Consider the following 18,162-nt stretch of genomic DNA (forward strand, 5'->3'; position numbering starts at 1 on the left):
GCTCCGACTTGAAGTCAAAGATGCAATGAAGATGTCAGAGGACTGCCGTGCACACCATCATGCCTTAAATCTAGTGTTGATGCATCTATCGTTGACACAACTGAGGTCTACTCAGCTTCTTCAGCTGTTTGGGGGGGCGACCTGGCCAGGCCAAGTGCCTTCTGAAGTGCTCTTAGTTTTGTATATTCTTTTGTCAACGCGTTTATTTGCACTCGTGGCGAACTTTGATGCCCAGTGGATGTAATACGTGTGATAGCCTAGCGTAAGTTGCTTGCTTATTTATTTCCTTGTTGTCTTGTTTATTTGTTTGCTTCTAGTCATTGCAGTTCTTTTTCCGCGGTTTGCTAGTGGCTGCAATAACCTATTTTTTAAAACTAGGCCACAATAACCATGGGCTAATATTTACTGTAGTGACACTAGGCCTCCTACGGGCCGTAGAAACAGTGGGCCTTCTACGGGCCGTAGAAACAATGGGCCTTCTACGGGCCGTAGAAACAATGGGCCTTCTACGGGCCGTATCATCAATGGGCCTTATACGGGCAGTATGATCGATGGCCAAACATGGGCCAATAATAGGCCGCATTATGGCCGTAAACGAGCTAGAGTTGGAATCGTCCGTTCATGGGCTGACCATAACGGGCCATCGTTAATAGGCTGTATTTGATGATGCTATGAAAACGGCCCAACGTATTAACGGACCACAAATGGGCCGACTGTAACCATGGGCTAAATTTGGCCCACAAGCAAAAAATGACAGTAACGGGCCATAAGTAAATGAATGCTGGAAATGAGCCCAAGAATAAATGGGCTCTGAGAAGGCCGAAAGATAACATGGGTTGGAAACGGCCCAACGGAATAATGGGCCGTTAATGGGTATAAAGTGATACACTGTTCATTACGGGCCAGTTTCACCACGGGCCGTTAATGGGTGTAAAGTGATACACTGTTCATTACGGGCCAGTTTCACCACGGCCGTTAGTAGGCCAAGAGTTACATAGGGCCTCATATGGGCCGAAATACGTCATGGGCCAGAAGTGAAAACAGGCTGGAATCATATTGGGTGGCCCAGATGACGCTACTGGGCCTAATTCGGATAGGGCGTAACGGGCCTTGGGTTAGCGGGCTGTAAATGGGCTATATGCGAACAGGCCGTTAACAGGCTTTACATGGGCCGGCCCGCCACCTTTTGACCAAGTCAAACGGGCCGTCCTTTTCACAGGAATGGGCCTCTATTGGGTCGTGCCACGTGTTGATGTATCATAGGCGCCTATCTGACCCACTGATGAGCTGACATGTGTTTCGTCCGGCCAATAAGAATTTTACACACGGAAATTTCCCATTGGTCGGGGCTGTTAACGGGTTATCGGATCCAAAACCTGACCCGATAGCTTAACGGCTTTCCGTTACGGTGGATGCCACGTGTCGGTCACCCTTGACGAAAGCACTTCTGTGACGCGCGATTTATCGTCATGGAAGTGGACACTTCCGTGATGATAATTTTGGTAATGTCATGGAACACTTCTACGACAGCACAGGTATGACTATCTTGATTCTATCATAAATTTGTCATGGATGTACATGCATGACAAAAAACGCGACCTACTGTGACAAACATGTATCATAACGGAATTGTATTTTTTTGTAGTGAAGCCAAAGCTTGGGTCTTTCGTCTACTTCTATCGGTAAATTTACTTGGAGCTATATTTTTATTTACCACATGATATGTGTTTTGCTTGGAGCGTCTTGTATTATTTGAGTCTTTATTTGTTAGTTTTCCACAATCATCCTTGTGCACACCCCTTTCTGAGAGAGACACACATGATTCAGAAATTATTAGAATACTCTATGTGCTTCACTTATATCTTTTGAGTTATATAGTTTTTGCTCTAGTGCTTCACTTATATTTTTTAAAGCATGTCGGTGGATTTGTTTTATAGAAACCATTGTTCTCTCATGCTTCACTTAGATTACTTTGAGAGTCCTACAAAACAACATGGTAATTTTCTTTAATTATTTGAGGCATTCAAGATTAAATAAATAAAATTTTCTTATGAGTGTGTTGAATACTATGAGAAGTTTGAAACTTGATAATTGTTTTGAGATATGGAGATGGTGATATTAGAGTCGTGCTAGTTGAGTAATTGTGAATTTGAGAAATGCTTGTGTTGAAGTTTGTGATTCCCGTAGCATGCACGTATGGTGAACCGTTATGTTAAGAAGTCGGAGCATGATGTATTTAGTGATTGTCCTCCTTATGAGTGGCGGTCGGGGACGAGCGATGGTCTTTTCCTACCAATCTATCCCCCTAGGAGCATGCGCGTAGTACTTTGCTTTGATAACTAATAGATTTTTGCAATAAGTATGTGAGTTCTTTATGACTAATGTTGAGTCCATGGATTATATGCACTCTCACCCTTCCACCATTTCTAGCCTCTCTAATACCGCGCACCTTTCGCCGGTATCATACACCCATCATACCCTTCCTCAAAACAGCCACCATACCTACCTATCATGGCATTTCCATAGCCATTCCGAGATATATTGCCATGCAACTTTCCACCGTTCCGTTTATCATGACACGCTCCATCATTGTCATATTGCTTTGCATGATCATGTAGTTGACATTTTAGTTGTGGCAAAGCCACAGTTCATAAATTCTTTCATATAAGTCACTCATGCATCATTGCTATCCCGGTACACCGCCGGAGGGATTCACATAGAGTCATACTTTGTTCTAGTATCGAGTTGTAATCATTGAGTTGTAAATAAATAGAAGTGTGATGATCATCATTCATAGAGTATTGTCCCAAAAAGGCCCAAAAAAGAAAAAAGAAAAGAAAAAGGGGCAATAATACTATCCTTTTTTCCACACTTGTGCTTCAAAGTAGCACCATGATCTTCATAATAGAGAGTCTCCTATGTTATCACTTTCATATACTAGTGGGATTTTTTCATTATAGAATTTGGCTTGTATATTCCAACGATGGGCTTCCTCAAAATGCCTTAGGTCTTTGTGAGCAAGCAAGTTGGATACACACCCACTTAGTTTCTTTTTGTTGATCTTTCATATATTTATAGCTCTAGTGCATCCGTTGCATGGCAATCCCTACTCACTCACATTGATATCTATTGATGGGCATCTCCATAGCCCATTGATACACCTAGTTGATGTGAGACTATCTTCTCCCTTTTTGTCTCCTCCACAACCACCATTCTATTCCACCTATAGTGCTATGTCCATGGCTCACGCTCATGTATTGCTTGAAAATTGAAAAAGTTTGAGAACATTAAAAGTATGAAATAATTTCTTAGCTTGTCATCGGGGTTGTGCATGATTTGAATACTTTGTGTGGTGAAGATGGAGCATAGCCAGACTATATGATTTTGTAGGGATAACTTTCTTTGGGCATGTTATTTTGAAGAGACATAATTGCTTAGTTAGTATGCTTGAAGTATTATTATTTCTATGTCAATATTAAACTTTTGTCTTGAATCATTCGGATCTGAATATTCATACCACAATTAATAGAATTACATTGAAATTATGCTAAGTAGCATTCCACATCAAAAATTCTATTTTTATCATTTACCTACTTGAGGACGAGCAGAAATTAAGCTTGGGGATGCTTGATACGTCTCCAACGTATCCATAATTTTTTATTGTTCCATGCTATATTATATTTTGTTTTGGACATTATTGGGCTTTATTTTACACTTTTATATTATTTTCGGGACTAACCTATTAACCGGAGGCCCATCCCAGAATTGTCGTTTTTTTGCCTATTTTAGGGTTTCACAGAAAAAGAATATCAAACGGAGTCCAAACGGAATGAAACCTTCGGGAACGTGATTTTCGGAACGAACATGATCCAGAGGACTTGGACCCTACATCAAGACATCAACCAGGAGGCCACGAGGTAGGGGGCGCGCCTACCCCCCTGGGCGCGCCCTCCACCCTCGTGGGCCCCCTGTTGCTCCACCGACGTACTCCTTCCTCCTATATATACCTATGTACCCCCAAACTACCAGATACGGAGCCAAAACCCTAATTCCACCGCCGTAAATTTTTGTATCCACGAGATCCCATCTTGGGGCCTGTTCTGGAGCTCCGCCGGAGGGGGCATCGATCACGGAGGGCTTCTACATCAACACCATAGCCCTTCCGATGAAGTGTGAGTAGTTTACTTCATACCTACAGGTCCATAGTTATTAGCTAGATGGCTTCTTCTCTCTTTTTGGATCTCAATACAAAGTTCTCCCCCTCTCTTGTGGAGATCTATTCAATGTAATCTTCTTTTGTAGTGTGTTTGTTGAGACCGATGAATTGTGGGTTTATGATCAAGTTTATATATGAGCAATATTTGAATCTTCTCTGAATTCTTTTATGTATGATTGGTTATCTTTGCAAGTCTCTTCGAATTATCAGTTTGGTTTGGCCTACTAGATCGATCTTTCTTGCAATGGGAGAAGTGCTTAGCTTTGGGTTCAATCTTGCGGTGTCCTTTCCCAGTGACAGTAGGGGCAGCAAGGCACGTATTGTATTGTTGCCATCGAGGATAACAAGATGGGGTTTATTTCATATTGCATGAGTTTATCCCTCTACATCATGTCATCTTGCTTAAAGCGTTACTCTATTCTCTTGAACTTAATACTCTAGATGCATGCTGGATAGCGGTCGATGTGTGGAGTAATTCTACTTGTTTCGGACGTGATGCCTATATACATGATCATACCTAGATATTCTCATAACTATGCTCAATTCTGTCAATTGCTCAACAGTAATTTGTTTACCCGCCATGAATACTTATGCTCTCGAGAGAAGCCACTAGTGAAACCTATGGCCCACGGGTCTATCTTCCATCATATTAATCTTCCAATACTTAGTTATTTCCTTTGCCATTTATTTTACTTTGCATCTTTATCATAAAAATACTAAAAATATTATCTTATCATATCTATTAGATCTCACTCTCATAAGTGGCCGTGTAGGGATTGATAACCCCTTATCGCGTTGGTTGCGAAGATTTATTTGTTTGTGTAGGTACGAGGGACTCGTGCGTGGCCTCCTACTGGATTGATACCTTGGTTCTCAAAAACCGAGGGAAATACTTACGCTACTCTGCTGCATCACCCTTTCCTCTTTAAGAAAAAACCAACGCAAGTGCTCAAGAGGTAGCAGGGGCCCATAAGGCATCAGGGCGCGCCCAGGGGGTGACCAAGCCCTGTTGCCTTATGGGCAACTGGTGCCCCCCCTTGGTGTTTCTTTGCTCTAGTATTTTTTATATATTCAATAAAAGTTCATCGTGAATTTTTAGGTCATTTGGAGCTCTGTAGATAGTTATCTCTATTGTAGCTCTTTTAGGTTCAGAACTCCAGCTGCCAGTAATCTCCCTCTCCATTTAATGCTTGCAAATCAAGAGAGAAAAGGCATGAGAATTGCATCATAAAGTGAAATGACCCAAAAATAATATAAATATCAGTAGGAAAACATGATGCAAAATGGACGTATCAGCCATCGCTTGCGGCGGATCTCGCAGGTGCTACGCATGGACTAGTACAACGTATGTTGCTCAACTAGGAATCTGGGATCCTCTCCGACCATGGCCGCGATGGCATAGTCGTTCGCCTACTCCCCGGTGATTTGTCCCTCCACGAGTCGGTGCTCATCGAGGAGCCGAAGGTTGTATCTTTAGTCCTCCTGTGCTTGTCGGAACATCGACATCAGCGAGCCTGCTGCTTTTCTGCCAATACGACGTTGAAGTGCGCTCAGGCGTGCTCCAATGATATGCCGACATGGACCGACGAGGGCGGTGGTGTCGGCCTGTCGTCGTATGCCTCGTCCATCCTCTCGTCGGCGTCGCTCCCCGCCGGCGAGCTCGCCGGCAAGCTTGCCTCTATTCGACTGGCACGACAAGCCTGCTAGTTGGCCAGCTCCTGCTTTTGTGCGGTGAAGAGGCTGGCCCATAACGCTTTGGAGCTCGAGGTCATGGCAGACGTGGAGCAACTAGGAGATTAGGAGCGGAGGTGGGGTGTGGTGCGGTGCGGATCGTGTCGGCTTGGCCATCTATAAATAGCGGGCGCTGGCCAGGCCAAGTGATAGGATGTGTGAATGCGGACGCCGGAGTGGGTTTCTCGGCAGTTGTGCTTTCTTTAATGTCGTCAGGCGGACAAACGGGCAACCTATTTGAATGCCGGGAGAGCCGTCCGGCCACGCCGCTCTAGCATTGAACAAGTGCGGAGACCGGACGTGGCGCGAGCAGCATTCTCGGTCGACGCGTGCGAGAGGGTTTTGTTTGGGACCGAGGTGTTGACGCGCGCGTGCCAACGGTCCGGACTCCTGTAAAGCCCCATCCCCATAGATTTGCCTTCAGTTTACGAGAAAACAGAGTTGAGACCGATCTGTGAAGCAATGACAAAATGTGTCTGGACCGCTTGATCAGAACGGATACAGGCGGTCTGAAAGTCCGCTTTGAAGATGCCTTTAGGCTTAAAAAAGTTTAAGAAAGCTGCTTTACTTGCGGTATCCTTGTGTCACGCACGCCGTCATGTTTTTGGCCGTCCTACATGTGTTAAGAAAAAGGATATTCCCAAATCGACAAAAGCAGATAAAGCACGCAAAGAAGAGAAGAAAAGAAACTGCTAAAAGGGAAGAGAGAAAAGAAGAAAGAAAAACTAAAAGCGGGTTGTGGTTTGTGCGTCCGAGCATGACACAAACTGAAGGAAATGATCATTACGGCAAGGAAATCTCAGCTGAAAGCGAGCCGGCGTCACACTGCCACTGAACTCTACCTAGTACTCCTACAAGCACAATGCCCGAGCCCTCAAAACGACACGGCCGGTCACGCGGGCGAGCCGTTAAACGAGCAAGGGGAGGGAGCGGGTGGTGGGGTACGCCGCCATGGACTCGCGCTTCTCCTCCGGCTCCGGGGACGTGGTGCGTTGCGCTTCCCGCCTTCTTCTTCTGATTTGGACGGACGAAATCCGAATGTCTTTTATGAGCTGCGATTTCCCGTGTTTGTCTGCAGAGGTCGGGGAGCTCGCTGACGGTGGGGGAGCGGCTCTGCGCCGCCTTCTTGCCCTTCGTTGCCGTCGCCGAGGCCGTCTTTTTCGTCCTCACCGACTGCCTCGCCGACATCTGCCCTTCGTCGTCCTCCTCCTCGCGCCTGCGCAGAGAATCCTCTGCTTCGTCCTTCCTCACGGCCAAGAAGAAGAGCCATCACCTGTTCCGCCGCCGCGTCGGGCCAGGCTGCACCTCCCTCGACTTCCGCAACCTTGCCCGCCTCGCCGAGGAGTCCCGTTGCTGTACTTAAATCCCTCTTCCCCCCTTCCGGGTTCTTAGTTCTTACCTGCCGTTCTTTGCAATGTCGTTTGATCCAGTTCTCCCTCCCTCTCTCTCTTTTCCTTTTGAAATTGAACGAAGTCTCGGTGAACGAGGTGGAGGCGCTGTTCGAGCTCTACAAGAAGATCAGCTGCTCCATCATCGACGACGGGCTCATCCACAAGGTACCTCCAAAAACCGCTTCAGTTCTTACATCTGGCGCTTCTTCCGATCAGTAAATTAGTGATGAATTGCTTGCTTCTCGCTCTTCTTTTCAGTGCAGGGAGCAGTTTATATGTTTTTAAAACCTCAAGCCGTGTTCTATCCCGTGGTCGTGGGTAACTGGGTTCTGCCTGCAGGCTGCAGCCTGAAAGGAATAGGTTTTACTGGCCGCATGTATAGTGACACTTTGATAGATATACATGATCGTTTAGGAGTATCTGGTTATACGAGAGCGATGCGCAACCAAAAATTTTTTTTGGACACCAGTGTGATGTGCAACTTAGCATCTGATCACGAAGTGTTGGGCCGACTGCTAACGTATCCAGACATGACCAGTGCACATGGGAGTATTATAAAATTGGTTTGACAGCACATAGAATTTTTCCAGGTTAGCAAGTTGTGTGGCTTCCATGTGCACAATCAACCTTAAAGCCTGCATCTCTGTATGTGTGGTTATCATGTTCCTTCTTGTGTCATCCCAAGTGATCCAACATAATGGTGATTGGTCAAGTATTGAGTGCATATAAGTTTTTTATCAAGCTAACACTATCGTAATTTTGCATTTACTTGACTGGTGTGCACATATAACGTCTTGGGATAAAAAATACTAGTGGCTTAAGAACATCGTGAGTAATAAACAAAGTTTGAATGTCCTATCTTCTCGAATACTAGTGTGATTGGAACTGTCGATTTTTTCCTCTTATCTGTTTCATCTGTTGAAATGTTGTTTAGGAAGAACTGCAGCTAGCATTATTCAAGACTCCTAGCGGGCAGAATCTTTTTATTGACAGGGTGAGTGTTTGAATCATTTTTCTATCTTTAAATGCTGTGAAGTTCATTATTTACACAAAGTTCTGAATTCTTGTTCTTGTTATTATGGAATTATTCACATCACATGTTGCTAGAAATAAAACACACGGCTAAAGTTGTTCTCTGTAATCCAGGTTTTTGATTTGTTTGATGAAAAGAAGAATGGAGTAATAGAGTTTGATGAGTTTATTCATGCTCTCAGTGTCTTCCATCCATGTTCACCTGTGGAGGATAAGATTAATTGTAAGTACGGTTCCTGCTGAAATCACCTGCCCATATTAATGTGATGAGATATTTAAAGGGGCCGCTCTCTTTCTGTTTTCCTTTTCAGTTGCATTTAAGCTGTATGATTTGAGGCAAACCGGATTTATTGAGCGTGAAGAGGTTAGTTCATTATCATGTTCTATTTTTATATCTATTATGGATGTAATTCTCCTTTTAAGCTGATCCTCGGCAAGATGATCCATTGGCATGCCTGTTTCTTTAGGTTATGCAAATGGTTATTGCCATTTTGAATGAATCTGATATGAAATTGTCTGACGAGCTTCTTGAGGCCATCATAGATAAGGTAAACAATAACTTGCTTGGCCATCTCTGGTAAATTTTCTTAATCATCTTGTGTGGATGCATGGTTTTCAGTTTCAGTTTCAGAAAAATTTCAGTAGATGTAAGTGTTACTTGACGTTTCAGACGTTTGAAGACGCTGATACTGATAGGGATGGGAAAATCAGCCAAGAAGAATGGAAGGAATTTGTATTGCGCCACCCTAATCTGTTAAAGAACATGACCCTACCCTATCTTAGGTTTGAGTTTGAAAGCTACAACCAATTAACTGCAATTGTTGTTTTGTAAATTACAGCCAGCATGGTTTATAGCTATCCAGAGATTTCTTGTCATTGTTCTTCAAAGAATAGATTTGTCGTTGTTTACTTTACTGATTTCTTCTCCATGTCATATAATTCAGGGACATCACAACATCTTTTCCTAGTTTTGTCTTCAACACGGCAGTTGAAGACTAAATAGTGCAAGATTCCTACATGACGGCGACAAGTTGGCAGCATATTATGTCTGTCAGCTCTCTTGTTGAATATCGGGTTTCCTGAGAAAAAGAACACTCATAACCACCTACTGAAGAAAATTACCATCGGTGACTGTTGATTGTGTCTGTCATCAGAGAACTGAATCGGCGCCGAACCAACGACCACGACGGCAACTTAGAAATGAAGCAACGGTCATGAGCTCAAACTGGTATTTTCAAAGCTGTACATACATCACTCCTTAAGCTCTGAAAAGCTCAGGAGCAACTGTACATATATGCTCGAGCTTGTACAAGGGAATTCAGACAAGGCTCCGGAAGTGCCAGCCAGTTCTGGAATCAGCAGTTAGTTTCTTCAAGTGCCTTCCCGCCTAACAGACTATCTTATGAATTCTATACATTTGAATCGACCTGCTCCTTGAGGAACATGTCATGCATTAGCTTTGGTTGTTGTTGTTTTTTTCTTCTTCTTTTTGGGTCAGAAACCTTCCGGAGACGCATGTTTTTGCTTGGCGGTAGCAGCAAAATACTGCTGAACAATCTACCTGATGTTGTTTCATGGACCAATCATCCAGTCCGTGGTAGGGACATATATATAGTACTCCCTCCGTCCTAAAATAAATGTCGTGGGTTTAGTTTAAATTTGAATAAATTTGAACTAAACCACGACACTTATTTTGGGACGGAGGCGGTAGCAAGTTTTTTTTTTTTGGAAATGGAGGTATACCCCCGGCCTCTGCATCACGATGATGCATGCGGCCCTTTTATTAAAAATTCAGAAAGTATCATCATAAAGGTTTTACAGCTCGCAAACGGAGCAAAGTCATAGCATAAAGATCTGAAAAAATAAAGGGCCTAAAAAAAATAAAACAACCGATACGGTGATAATAAGGACAAGCTCTCTAGTCCTCTATCATGTTATGCGACCGCCATCCGAACCGGTTGAATATAGCCCGAGTTACTATCTCCCATTGGTTGCACCCAGTAACCAAAGGTTTCCTGGAGTCCATAGGAGGCAGTAACAAGTAGTCCTGTTTTATAAGATTTCAAGCCTTTGGTGTTCCTTGGATTATGCAAGGAAGATTTCAAGCCTTTGGTGTTCCTTGGATTATGCAAGGACAGTTCTTCATCTAAAAAATGTCTTCGACTGGTATAAGATTGCACATCATATCAAGTGTTTCACATCATATTTTTCTAGTGCTAATCGTTGAAGTGAAGTAAAGTAAGTTTCTTCGACTGGGATAACAGATTGCACATCATATCGAGTGCTTCACTCCCTGCAGAAAGAGAACTCACACCAATCACCAAATGCCAGCATTATGGTGAAAAGAATCATCCCTGGTGGGCTGCACGTACAACCAACCTTCTAACCATCCAATTAAAATTTGATTCCCATTTATAAAAGGATCACAGGTTGATTATTCATTATGCATTATTTCTATTATAGTGTCAAAACAAACTTGATCAACCCAGAATAGTCGCATCATATACTAGAAACTAGAAACAAGGAAATCTGGGGGATACAACACGCGTAGGTGGATGGAACCTGATAGATATTATGATGAGCTGTCGTCTTGGCTTCTAGCGGCAGTGTTGAAGTTCACTTTCACGAAGTTTTTTGACAAAGGAATAATAATAATAATAATAATAATAATAATAATAATAATAATAATAATATCAAAAAGATATTATGGCCTCTACACCAAAACGACTCAAGAGCTACCTAAAACATCGAGGATGCACATAGCTAAATTATTACAAAACAAAGAAAAAAAGATCAACACGACAGCTGCAACAAACAACATCAACAACCATTAATGATGGCAATCCAAGGTACCAAGATAGATGCTTCAACAACGGCGCCTCCATAAATGAAACAAGGCACGGACCCTGTCGTCGCTGGATCCAATCATCAAGGCCAGACCATTGGTTTTCACCTCGGAGAAGAGTCTAGTAAACTCCAGGCAATACCTTCAACAAGGGAGCGCCTCGTGAATGACAGGTTGAACCAATGAAAGTCGGACCTGATAGATCATGGATTTTCAGCCCTGGAACTCGTGCCCATGCACTAGAAAAGCACCTCCTTTGTTTTGAAGCAAAGCCCATAGAACAATCGGTTGTACGCTGTACATTATTAATAAAAGAATAAAAGTTCAAACATGTACATAGAAAAGCACCTCCTAGATGATGTCACCTTGTTCTGCCACCACTTGTCGATCCAATATCGCACAGTCATTCAGACGCACATTTCTGGTAGACCTAGCGACACAATTAGAACCATGCCCACCTAACACATGTTGTTGAGCAGTGTCGTAGGTACACTCGCCATCTCCCCGATTCCATGCCATCAAGAGTCCAGACTGCCCACGTAACCGATTTTGGTCAATCACATGGGGCAATGTGACACCCCCGATTTGACCGTACACTAATCATACATGCAAACGTGTACGATCAAGATCAGGGACTCACGGGAAGATATCACAACACAACTCTACAAATAAAAATAAGCCATACAAGCATCATATTACAAGCCAGGGGCCTCGAGGGCTCGAATACAAGAGCTCGATCATAGACGAGTCAGCGGAAGCAACAATATCTGAGTATAGACATAAGTTAAACAAATTTGCCTTAAGAAGGCTAGCACAAACTAGGATACATGTTGAAAGAGGCGCAGGCCTCCTGCCTGGGATCCTCCTAAACTACTCCTGGTTGTCGTTAGTGGGCTGCATGTAGTAGTAGGCACCTCCCGAGTAGTAATAGTAGTCGTCGACGGTGGTGTCTGGCTCCTGGGCTCCAATGTCTGGTCGCAGCAATCGGGTATAGAAAGGGGGAAAAGAAGGAGCAAAGCAACCGTGAGTACTCATCCAAAGTACTCGCAAGCAAGGAGCTACACTACATATGTATGCATTGGTATCAAATGGAATAAGTGTATCATATGTGGACTGAACTACAGAATGCCGAAATAAGAGGGGGATAACTAGTCCTTTCGAAGACTACGCTTCTGGTAACCTCCATCTTGCAGCAGGAGAAGAGAGTAGATGGTAAGTTCACCAAGTATCATCGCGTAGCATAATCCTAACCGATGATCCTCCCCTCGTCGCCCTGTGAGAGAGCGATCACCGGTTGTATCTGGCACTTGGAAGGGTGTCTTTTATTAAGTATCCGGTTCTAGTTGTCATAAGGTCAAGGTACAACTTCGGGTCGTTCTTTTACCGAGGGACACGACTATTCGAATAGATCAACTTCCCTACAGGGGTGCACCACATTTCCCAACACGCTCGATCCCATTTGGCCGGACACACTTTCCTGGGTCATGCCCGGCCTCGGAAGATCAGCACGTCGCAGCCCTACCTTGGCACAACAGAGAGGTCAGCACGCCAGTCTAAATCCTATGGCGCAGGGGTCTGGGCCCATCGCCCTTTGCACACCTGCACATTGCGAACGCGACCGGAGAGCAGACCTAACAACCTCCATTACAAAGGAAGTTGCGTTACGCGGTCCAACCCGGCGCGTGCCGCTCAGTCGCTGACGTCACGAAGGCTTCGGCTGATACCACGACGTCGAGTGCCCATAACTGTCCCCGCGTAGATGGTTAGTGAGTATAGGCCAGTAGCCAGACTCAGATCAAATACCAAGATCTCATTAAGCGTGTTATTTTGAAATAACCACGGACGCCGACCAGGGCCAGGCCCACCTCTCTCCTAGGTGGCCTCAACCTGCCCTGTCGCTCCGCCACAAAGTAACAGTCGGGGGCCTTCGGGAACTCAGGCCCACCTCTACCGGGATGGAGCCACCTGCCCCTTCAGCCCCCAACATCGGAATCACTCGCGGGTACTCCTACGAGCCGACCCGACTTTAGTCACCACCTGTATAGCATGTATATATGTATAAGTATATACCTGTGATCACTTCCCGAGTGATCACGGCCCGGTAGTATAGCATGGCAGACGGACAAGAATGTAGGGCCACTGATGATAAACTAGCATCCTATACTAAGCATTAGGATTGCAGGTAAAGGTAACAACAGTAGCAGCAAGGACAGGCTATGCATCAGGATAGGATTAACGGAAGCAGTAACATGCTACACTACTCTAATGCAAGCAGTATAGAGAAGAGTAGGCGATATCTGGTGATCAAGGGGGGGGGCTTGCCTGGTTGCTCAGACAAGGAGGGGTCGTCGGTGACGCAGTCGGATGGGGCACTAGCAGCGGCGTCGGTCTCGTAGTCTACCGGAGAGAAGAGGGGGAAGAAACAATGAATACAATGCAAACAGATGCATAACGATGCATGACATGACAAGTATCGGTGCTAGGGGTGCCCTAACGCGGTACGAGGTGGTACCGGTGAAGGGGGAAAACATCCGGGGGAAAGTATTCCCGGTGTTTCGCGTTTTCGGATAGATGAACCGGAGGGGGAAAGTTGCGTGTTTGCTATGTTAGGGATGCGTGGCGGACGAACGGGCTGCGTATCCGGATTCGTCTCGTCGTTCTGAGCAACTTTTATGTACAAAGTTTTTCCATCCGAGCTACGATTTATTTTATATTAATTTTAAAAGATTTAAATCATTTTTAGGATTTATTTAATTAATTAAATCAACATTATCCGGAATAGTTTGGGATGATGTCAGCATGATGTATGTGTGACGTCAACGGTCAACAGTGCGATCAACTTGAGTCAAACCTGACCTATGGGTCCAATGGGACCCACATGTCAGACTATGTTAGTCTAACAGTGGATTAAACAAACTAATCTGGGCTAATTAGCTACTAGACCCCACCTGTCATAGGTAATTGACTAAACTAATTAAGTTTTAATTATAATTATGTTTTAGTTAACTTAATATGCAGTAGGGCCCGCATGTCAGTGGCTGGGGGCTGCCTAGTCAGCTCAGTTGACTGGGTCAACCCAGTCAACTGGGGCCAGGGGACCCACTGGCAGCGACCCAGGTGGGCCCCAGTGACCGGCCACGTCAGCGGTGGCACCGGAGGGAGCTCCGGCGAGCTACTTCTGCGGCGGCGTGGCTCGGCATCCGCCGGAAAACGTCGACAGGGGGTCTCCGAGCCCGGGGTTTGGCTCGTTCGAACAGGGGCGCAAAGCCGCGCCCGATGGTAGCATCGGCGTGGCCGGAGACGGCCTAAATCGGCGACGGCGAGCTCTGTGGCGGTCGTCGGAGTAGGGGCGCGATCGGATCCAGTGAAAGGGGGTCGGGAGGATGAGTGGAGGGCACGGGCGGCTTCGGCGGGATGGCCTGAGCACGTTCCCGTGCTCGGCCGGGCACGAAACCGACGACAGCGATGACAGCTAGTGTGGCGGAGATGAGGAGCTTCGGCCATGGCGGAAACGGCGTAGGGAGCGAGCTACGCGCGCGGAGAGGGGCAGGGAAGAGAGGGGAGAGGCGACGGCCGCTCACAGCGTTGCAGGGAAGGCTCGGGGGTGCCGGGGACGGTCGTAGACGGCAGATCGATGCGGCGGCCGAGGCAAACGCCGGCGAAGGGGAACGGGCGCGGGTAGCAGCTTCGCGGCGCCCCAGCCTCGATCCGGTGGTGGAGGCGGGGGGAGAAGGCCACGGCGGACCTCCTGGACTTCCAGGCAGCGCTCGGGGTGGCCGGTGGCCGCGGTAACAACGATGAGATGGCGACTGCCACGGGCGGACGAGCTCGGGAACAAGAGAGAGAGGGCGTAGGGGGGCGCGAGGGGGAAGTGGTGAGGCTAGGGTTTCAGGGTGCGGGGCGACGCTTTGTAGGTCGACGGAGGCGCGGCGGATGGCCGACACGTGGTTATCGCGGCCACGGCCGGCCGCCCGGCGTCCACCTCCCCTCTATGAAAAGAGGAGGAAGGAGAGGGGCAAGTTGGGCTGGGCCGGCCTGTTGGGTCGGTTGGCCCAGGGGGTGGCGTTTCCTTTTCATTTTTTCCAGTTAGTTTTGTTTTCTGTTTTTGTTCTTTTCCTTTTTCTTTATTTTCTTTTCTGTTTTAATTTAAGTTCCTCTTTTACTTTAGTTTTATAAACTATAAAAGTAGTCCCTACTTTAGTGTTAATAAATAGGCTACCGCCACATAAGTTTGGGCAACTAGATAAAATAGTTTAATATTTTATTTAATGTAAAATGCATTCAACTAATTGTTTTTGCTACTGTTTAAAACATTCTAGAGTATTTTACACTTTTATAGAAGTGTGGTTTCTCCACCAAATTTACCTATGCAATATTTGGTTCACTCCGAACATTTTAGTTTTATTATTTGAAAACTTTTATTGTTTGCTTTTGTTTTAAATTTGAAGTTTGAACTGGGTTTCGAACTGATGAGAGTTTATCCACAGTAACTGAGGTGACGTGGCATCATTAGCGGGGGATCACTGTAGCTTAATTATCCGGGCGTCACAATTCTCCTCCACTACAAGAAATCTCGTCTCGAGATTCAAGAGGGGGACTAATGGGGAAAAGATTTGGTTACGAAATTCTAACGAGTCTTCTCGGTCTTGGTTGCTCTTCTCTAAGTGTTCGATCCATAGCATTGATGTCTTCATACCTCGGCTTCAGGTCATCATGATGAAGTCGTCATCCTTTCTTCGGGAACTCCATTGTACTTAATAATAAGTAAGGGGCAACATGACAACGTTAGAATGCTATAGGGGTAATCATCTGGGGGTTATCCCATGAATGAACACGTGAGTTTCTCTCGGGTTGAACAAATAAAACAAATCGAGAGTAAGGTAAGAAGGTGCAACCAGAATTTTCAAGTGGATAGGCAATCATTCTTTGCCTGAAACAAAGTGTGAAAGGGGTACAGAGCAACGAGAATAAGTATTGTGTCTGATACCAGAATAGATCACTGGGAAGGTGGTCCATGAATTACATAGGAGGCCACGCGCGAGGAACAACCTTGCGAACAGGGGTGTACAGAAGAGTCAGGTTTCGATCCAGTGGACCTGTGGGTTATGGGCCCACCATGTGGGTAAAAAGTAGGAAGAGGGGTGACGTCTTGCACGATCATGTAAGCAAGGCACGTCAGAGAATAACCGGCCAGTTATGTTGGCAGCATCGTTGGTACCAAGGGCGAGGGACGAAGAGAACCATTTTCCTGCTCGTTGAAACGAGGCGGACCAGTAGGCAAAGTTCTCGTCCATCGGTGGTTACCGGAATGTCATCAAAAAAAGTAACAAGGTCTTACTGACAGAGTTGTACAACGAGGTGTTTACTAAGCAGGGAAGTATCACTGCTCAGTTAAGTCAGATTACAAGAAAGGTTAAACAAGACAATGGAAAGGAAAATGCTATTATCAAGTTTAAACAGAACAATGGAAATGAAAATGTGTATACACACATACTTCGGGGGTATATCCTTCCCAAGGACAAATGGAGCATGATATCCATGACAGGATAGAAAGTAGAAAACCATTTAGGTAATGGGAGAGGAATTTCATGACATTACCCATACAACGATGGTTGGATAATTGATAAAGAAATTTTAGCATTGTGCTTCAAATGTTCTTATTGAAGATCAGAGTACCACAGACATGCTTCGAGATAGCATTGACATGGTTTTCAAGCAAAGGCCGGACTCTGGATACTCAATGGTTTCATCAGGAACATCTTATAGAATAAGTCTTTCAATTTCCTCATGGAAGAATGGTTAACATTGCTAAAAAGGAATCTATAACAATAGGACCTCCGGCCAGGTGTGCTAGGATGACATCACCTTACCAGGTCACATAAAGACCATTGTTATAACTCTTGGAAATAAGTTCCAACCATCATATTTGACCGAGATTCAGATCTGATTGGTGTCAGGATAACTCAGACTCAGGATGCCTGAGAAGAAAGGTGCAACACAAATTGCCGAGATGACATTGTAAGATTCTCGGGAATTGAACTATGGAAGCGAGTTCCAAAAAAGAGTTCGTCATTAAATCAAGGAGAGAATGAGGAGGTGGCTGGTGAACTCAGCGACAATTCAATGAGATTTCCAAAAGATGGATTTCCACAATTATGTGAACAAGGAGACAACATTAGTCAGATCAAATGACTTAATGATGTATGCTGGAGGGAACCATACACAATTAAACATTGGTTGAAAGGTGCACCCGAAATATGGGTTGGGTTGCACGACCAACGTCGGAATGGCGATTGGGCAACCAACACACCAACTTGGAATTATTGTCCAATAACTCTGAAGCAATAGGGTTGCTAGAGATATTAAATTTGCACAACGGAGTTCACTCAACACGGGGACCAAGTAAAGAATGGTGATGGCGAGAAGCATCACTGTATCACGAATTCTTAAGAGGTTGTGAAATTCTCACAACATTGATGACATAATAGATGGTAATGTTCCAAGGTAAAGAAAACCAATTGCTGGATAGCAAGGAACTGAAGGTATAACACCAAACACGAACAAGCTTGTGTTGGTGGGAAGGCAATAAAGTGGTCGATGATAATAAAATTCATCGAGGGCAAGGATGGTATTTCTCATCATGAATTCAATTTGAAACCTGGAAGGAGCCAAAATGTTGATAATGATCACGACAAATTTTGTCGAGAGGCTCCAGGAAGAAGTAATCGAACATCCACTACAACAAGTAAAAGATTATTTGAACCACAGATAGGACACCAACTCGGAATCACGCTTGTTGTTGGAGGTGGAATGATAAGACGAGGAAATTGACGTCAGCTTAGCTCATCATCGAAAGTTGTGCTCCGTGATTAAGGACCGGGTAGCATAGTTAAATTAGCACGATAATGATGTAGCCGATGAGGCTAGGAGTGACGTGATGGAGTATT

General features: G+C 45.1%; 1 protein-coding gene and 1 long non-coding RNA gene across 4 annotated transcripts; one reads left to right on the plus strand and one right to left on the minus strand.

Annotated features, from left to right (window-relative positions):
• The first annotated feature begins 6,747 nt into the window (after nt 1–6,747).
• Nucleotides 6,748–9,945, plus strand: CBL10 (calcineurin B-like protein 10). Of its 2 annotated transcripts, XM_087547141.1 has the most exons (9): nt 6,750–6,934; nt 7,026–7,302; nt 7,421–7,503; nt 8,273–8,332; nt 8,485–8,593; nt 8,682–8,734; nt 8,838–8,918; nt 9,041–9,153; nt 9,315–9,945. In XM_087547141.1, exons 1-9 carry the CDS (start codon nt 6,899–6,901, stop codon nt 9,367–9,369), a joined length of 867 nt encoding a protein of 288 aa, XP_087403267.1. In that variant the 5' UTR covers nt 6,750–6,898; the 3' UTR covers nt 9,370–9,945. The 2 variants fall into 2 exon arrangements, with proteins under 2 accessions (XP_087403268.1, XP_087403267.1); XM_087547142.1 differs by lacking the exon at nt 9,041–9,153 and having other exon boundaries at nt 6,748–6,934.
• Nucleotides 9,946–11,862: 1,917 nt separating this feature from the next.
• On the minus strand, nt 11,863–15,170 carry LOC147979726 (uncharacterized). Of its 2 annotated transcripts, none has more exons than XR_015618966.1 (2): nt 14,797–15,170; nt 11,863–12,186 (listed from the first exon to the last, which is right to left on the minus strand). It is a non-coding gene; the product is annotated as an uncharacterized LOC147979726 (long non-coding RNA). The 2 variants fall into 2 exon arrangements; XR_015618967.1 differs by having other exon boundaries at nt 11,863–13,612.
• Nucleotides 15,171–18,162: the final 2,992 nt, after the last annotated feature.

This window comes from Triticum urartu, chromosome 3A (genome assembly GCF_056163025.1).
Source record: "Triticum urartu cultivar PI428250 chromosome 3A, HENAU_Tu73, whole genome shotgun sequence".
Taxonomy (NCBI): domain Eukaryota; kingdom Viridiplantae; phylum Streptophyta; class Magnoliopsida; order Poales; family Poaceae; genus Triticum; species Triticum urartu.

Bases quoted from the DNA above. Each gene is read 5' to 3' on its own strand.
- CBL10 (XM_087547141.1), top strand. From the start codon at position 6,899: ATGGACTCGCGCTTCTCCTCCGGCTCCGGGGACGTG. The intron at 7,303-7,420 runs GTACTTAAATCC...AATTGAACGAAG, and splicing joins CGCCGAGGAGTCCCGTTGCT to TCTCGGTGAACGAGGTGGAG. The intron at 8,735-8,837 runs GTTAGTTCATTA...CTGTTTCTTTAG, and splicing joins GATTTATTGAGCGTGAAGAG to GTTATGCAAATGGTTATTGC.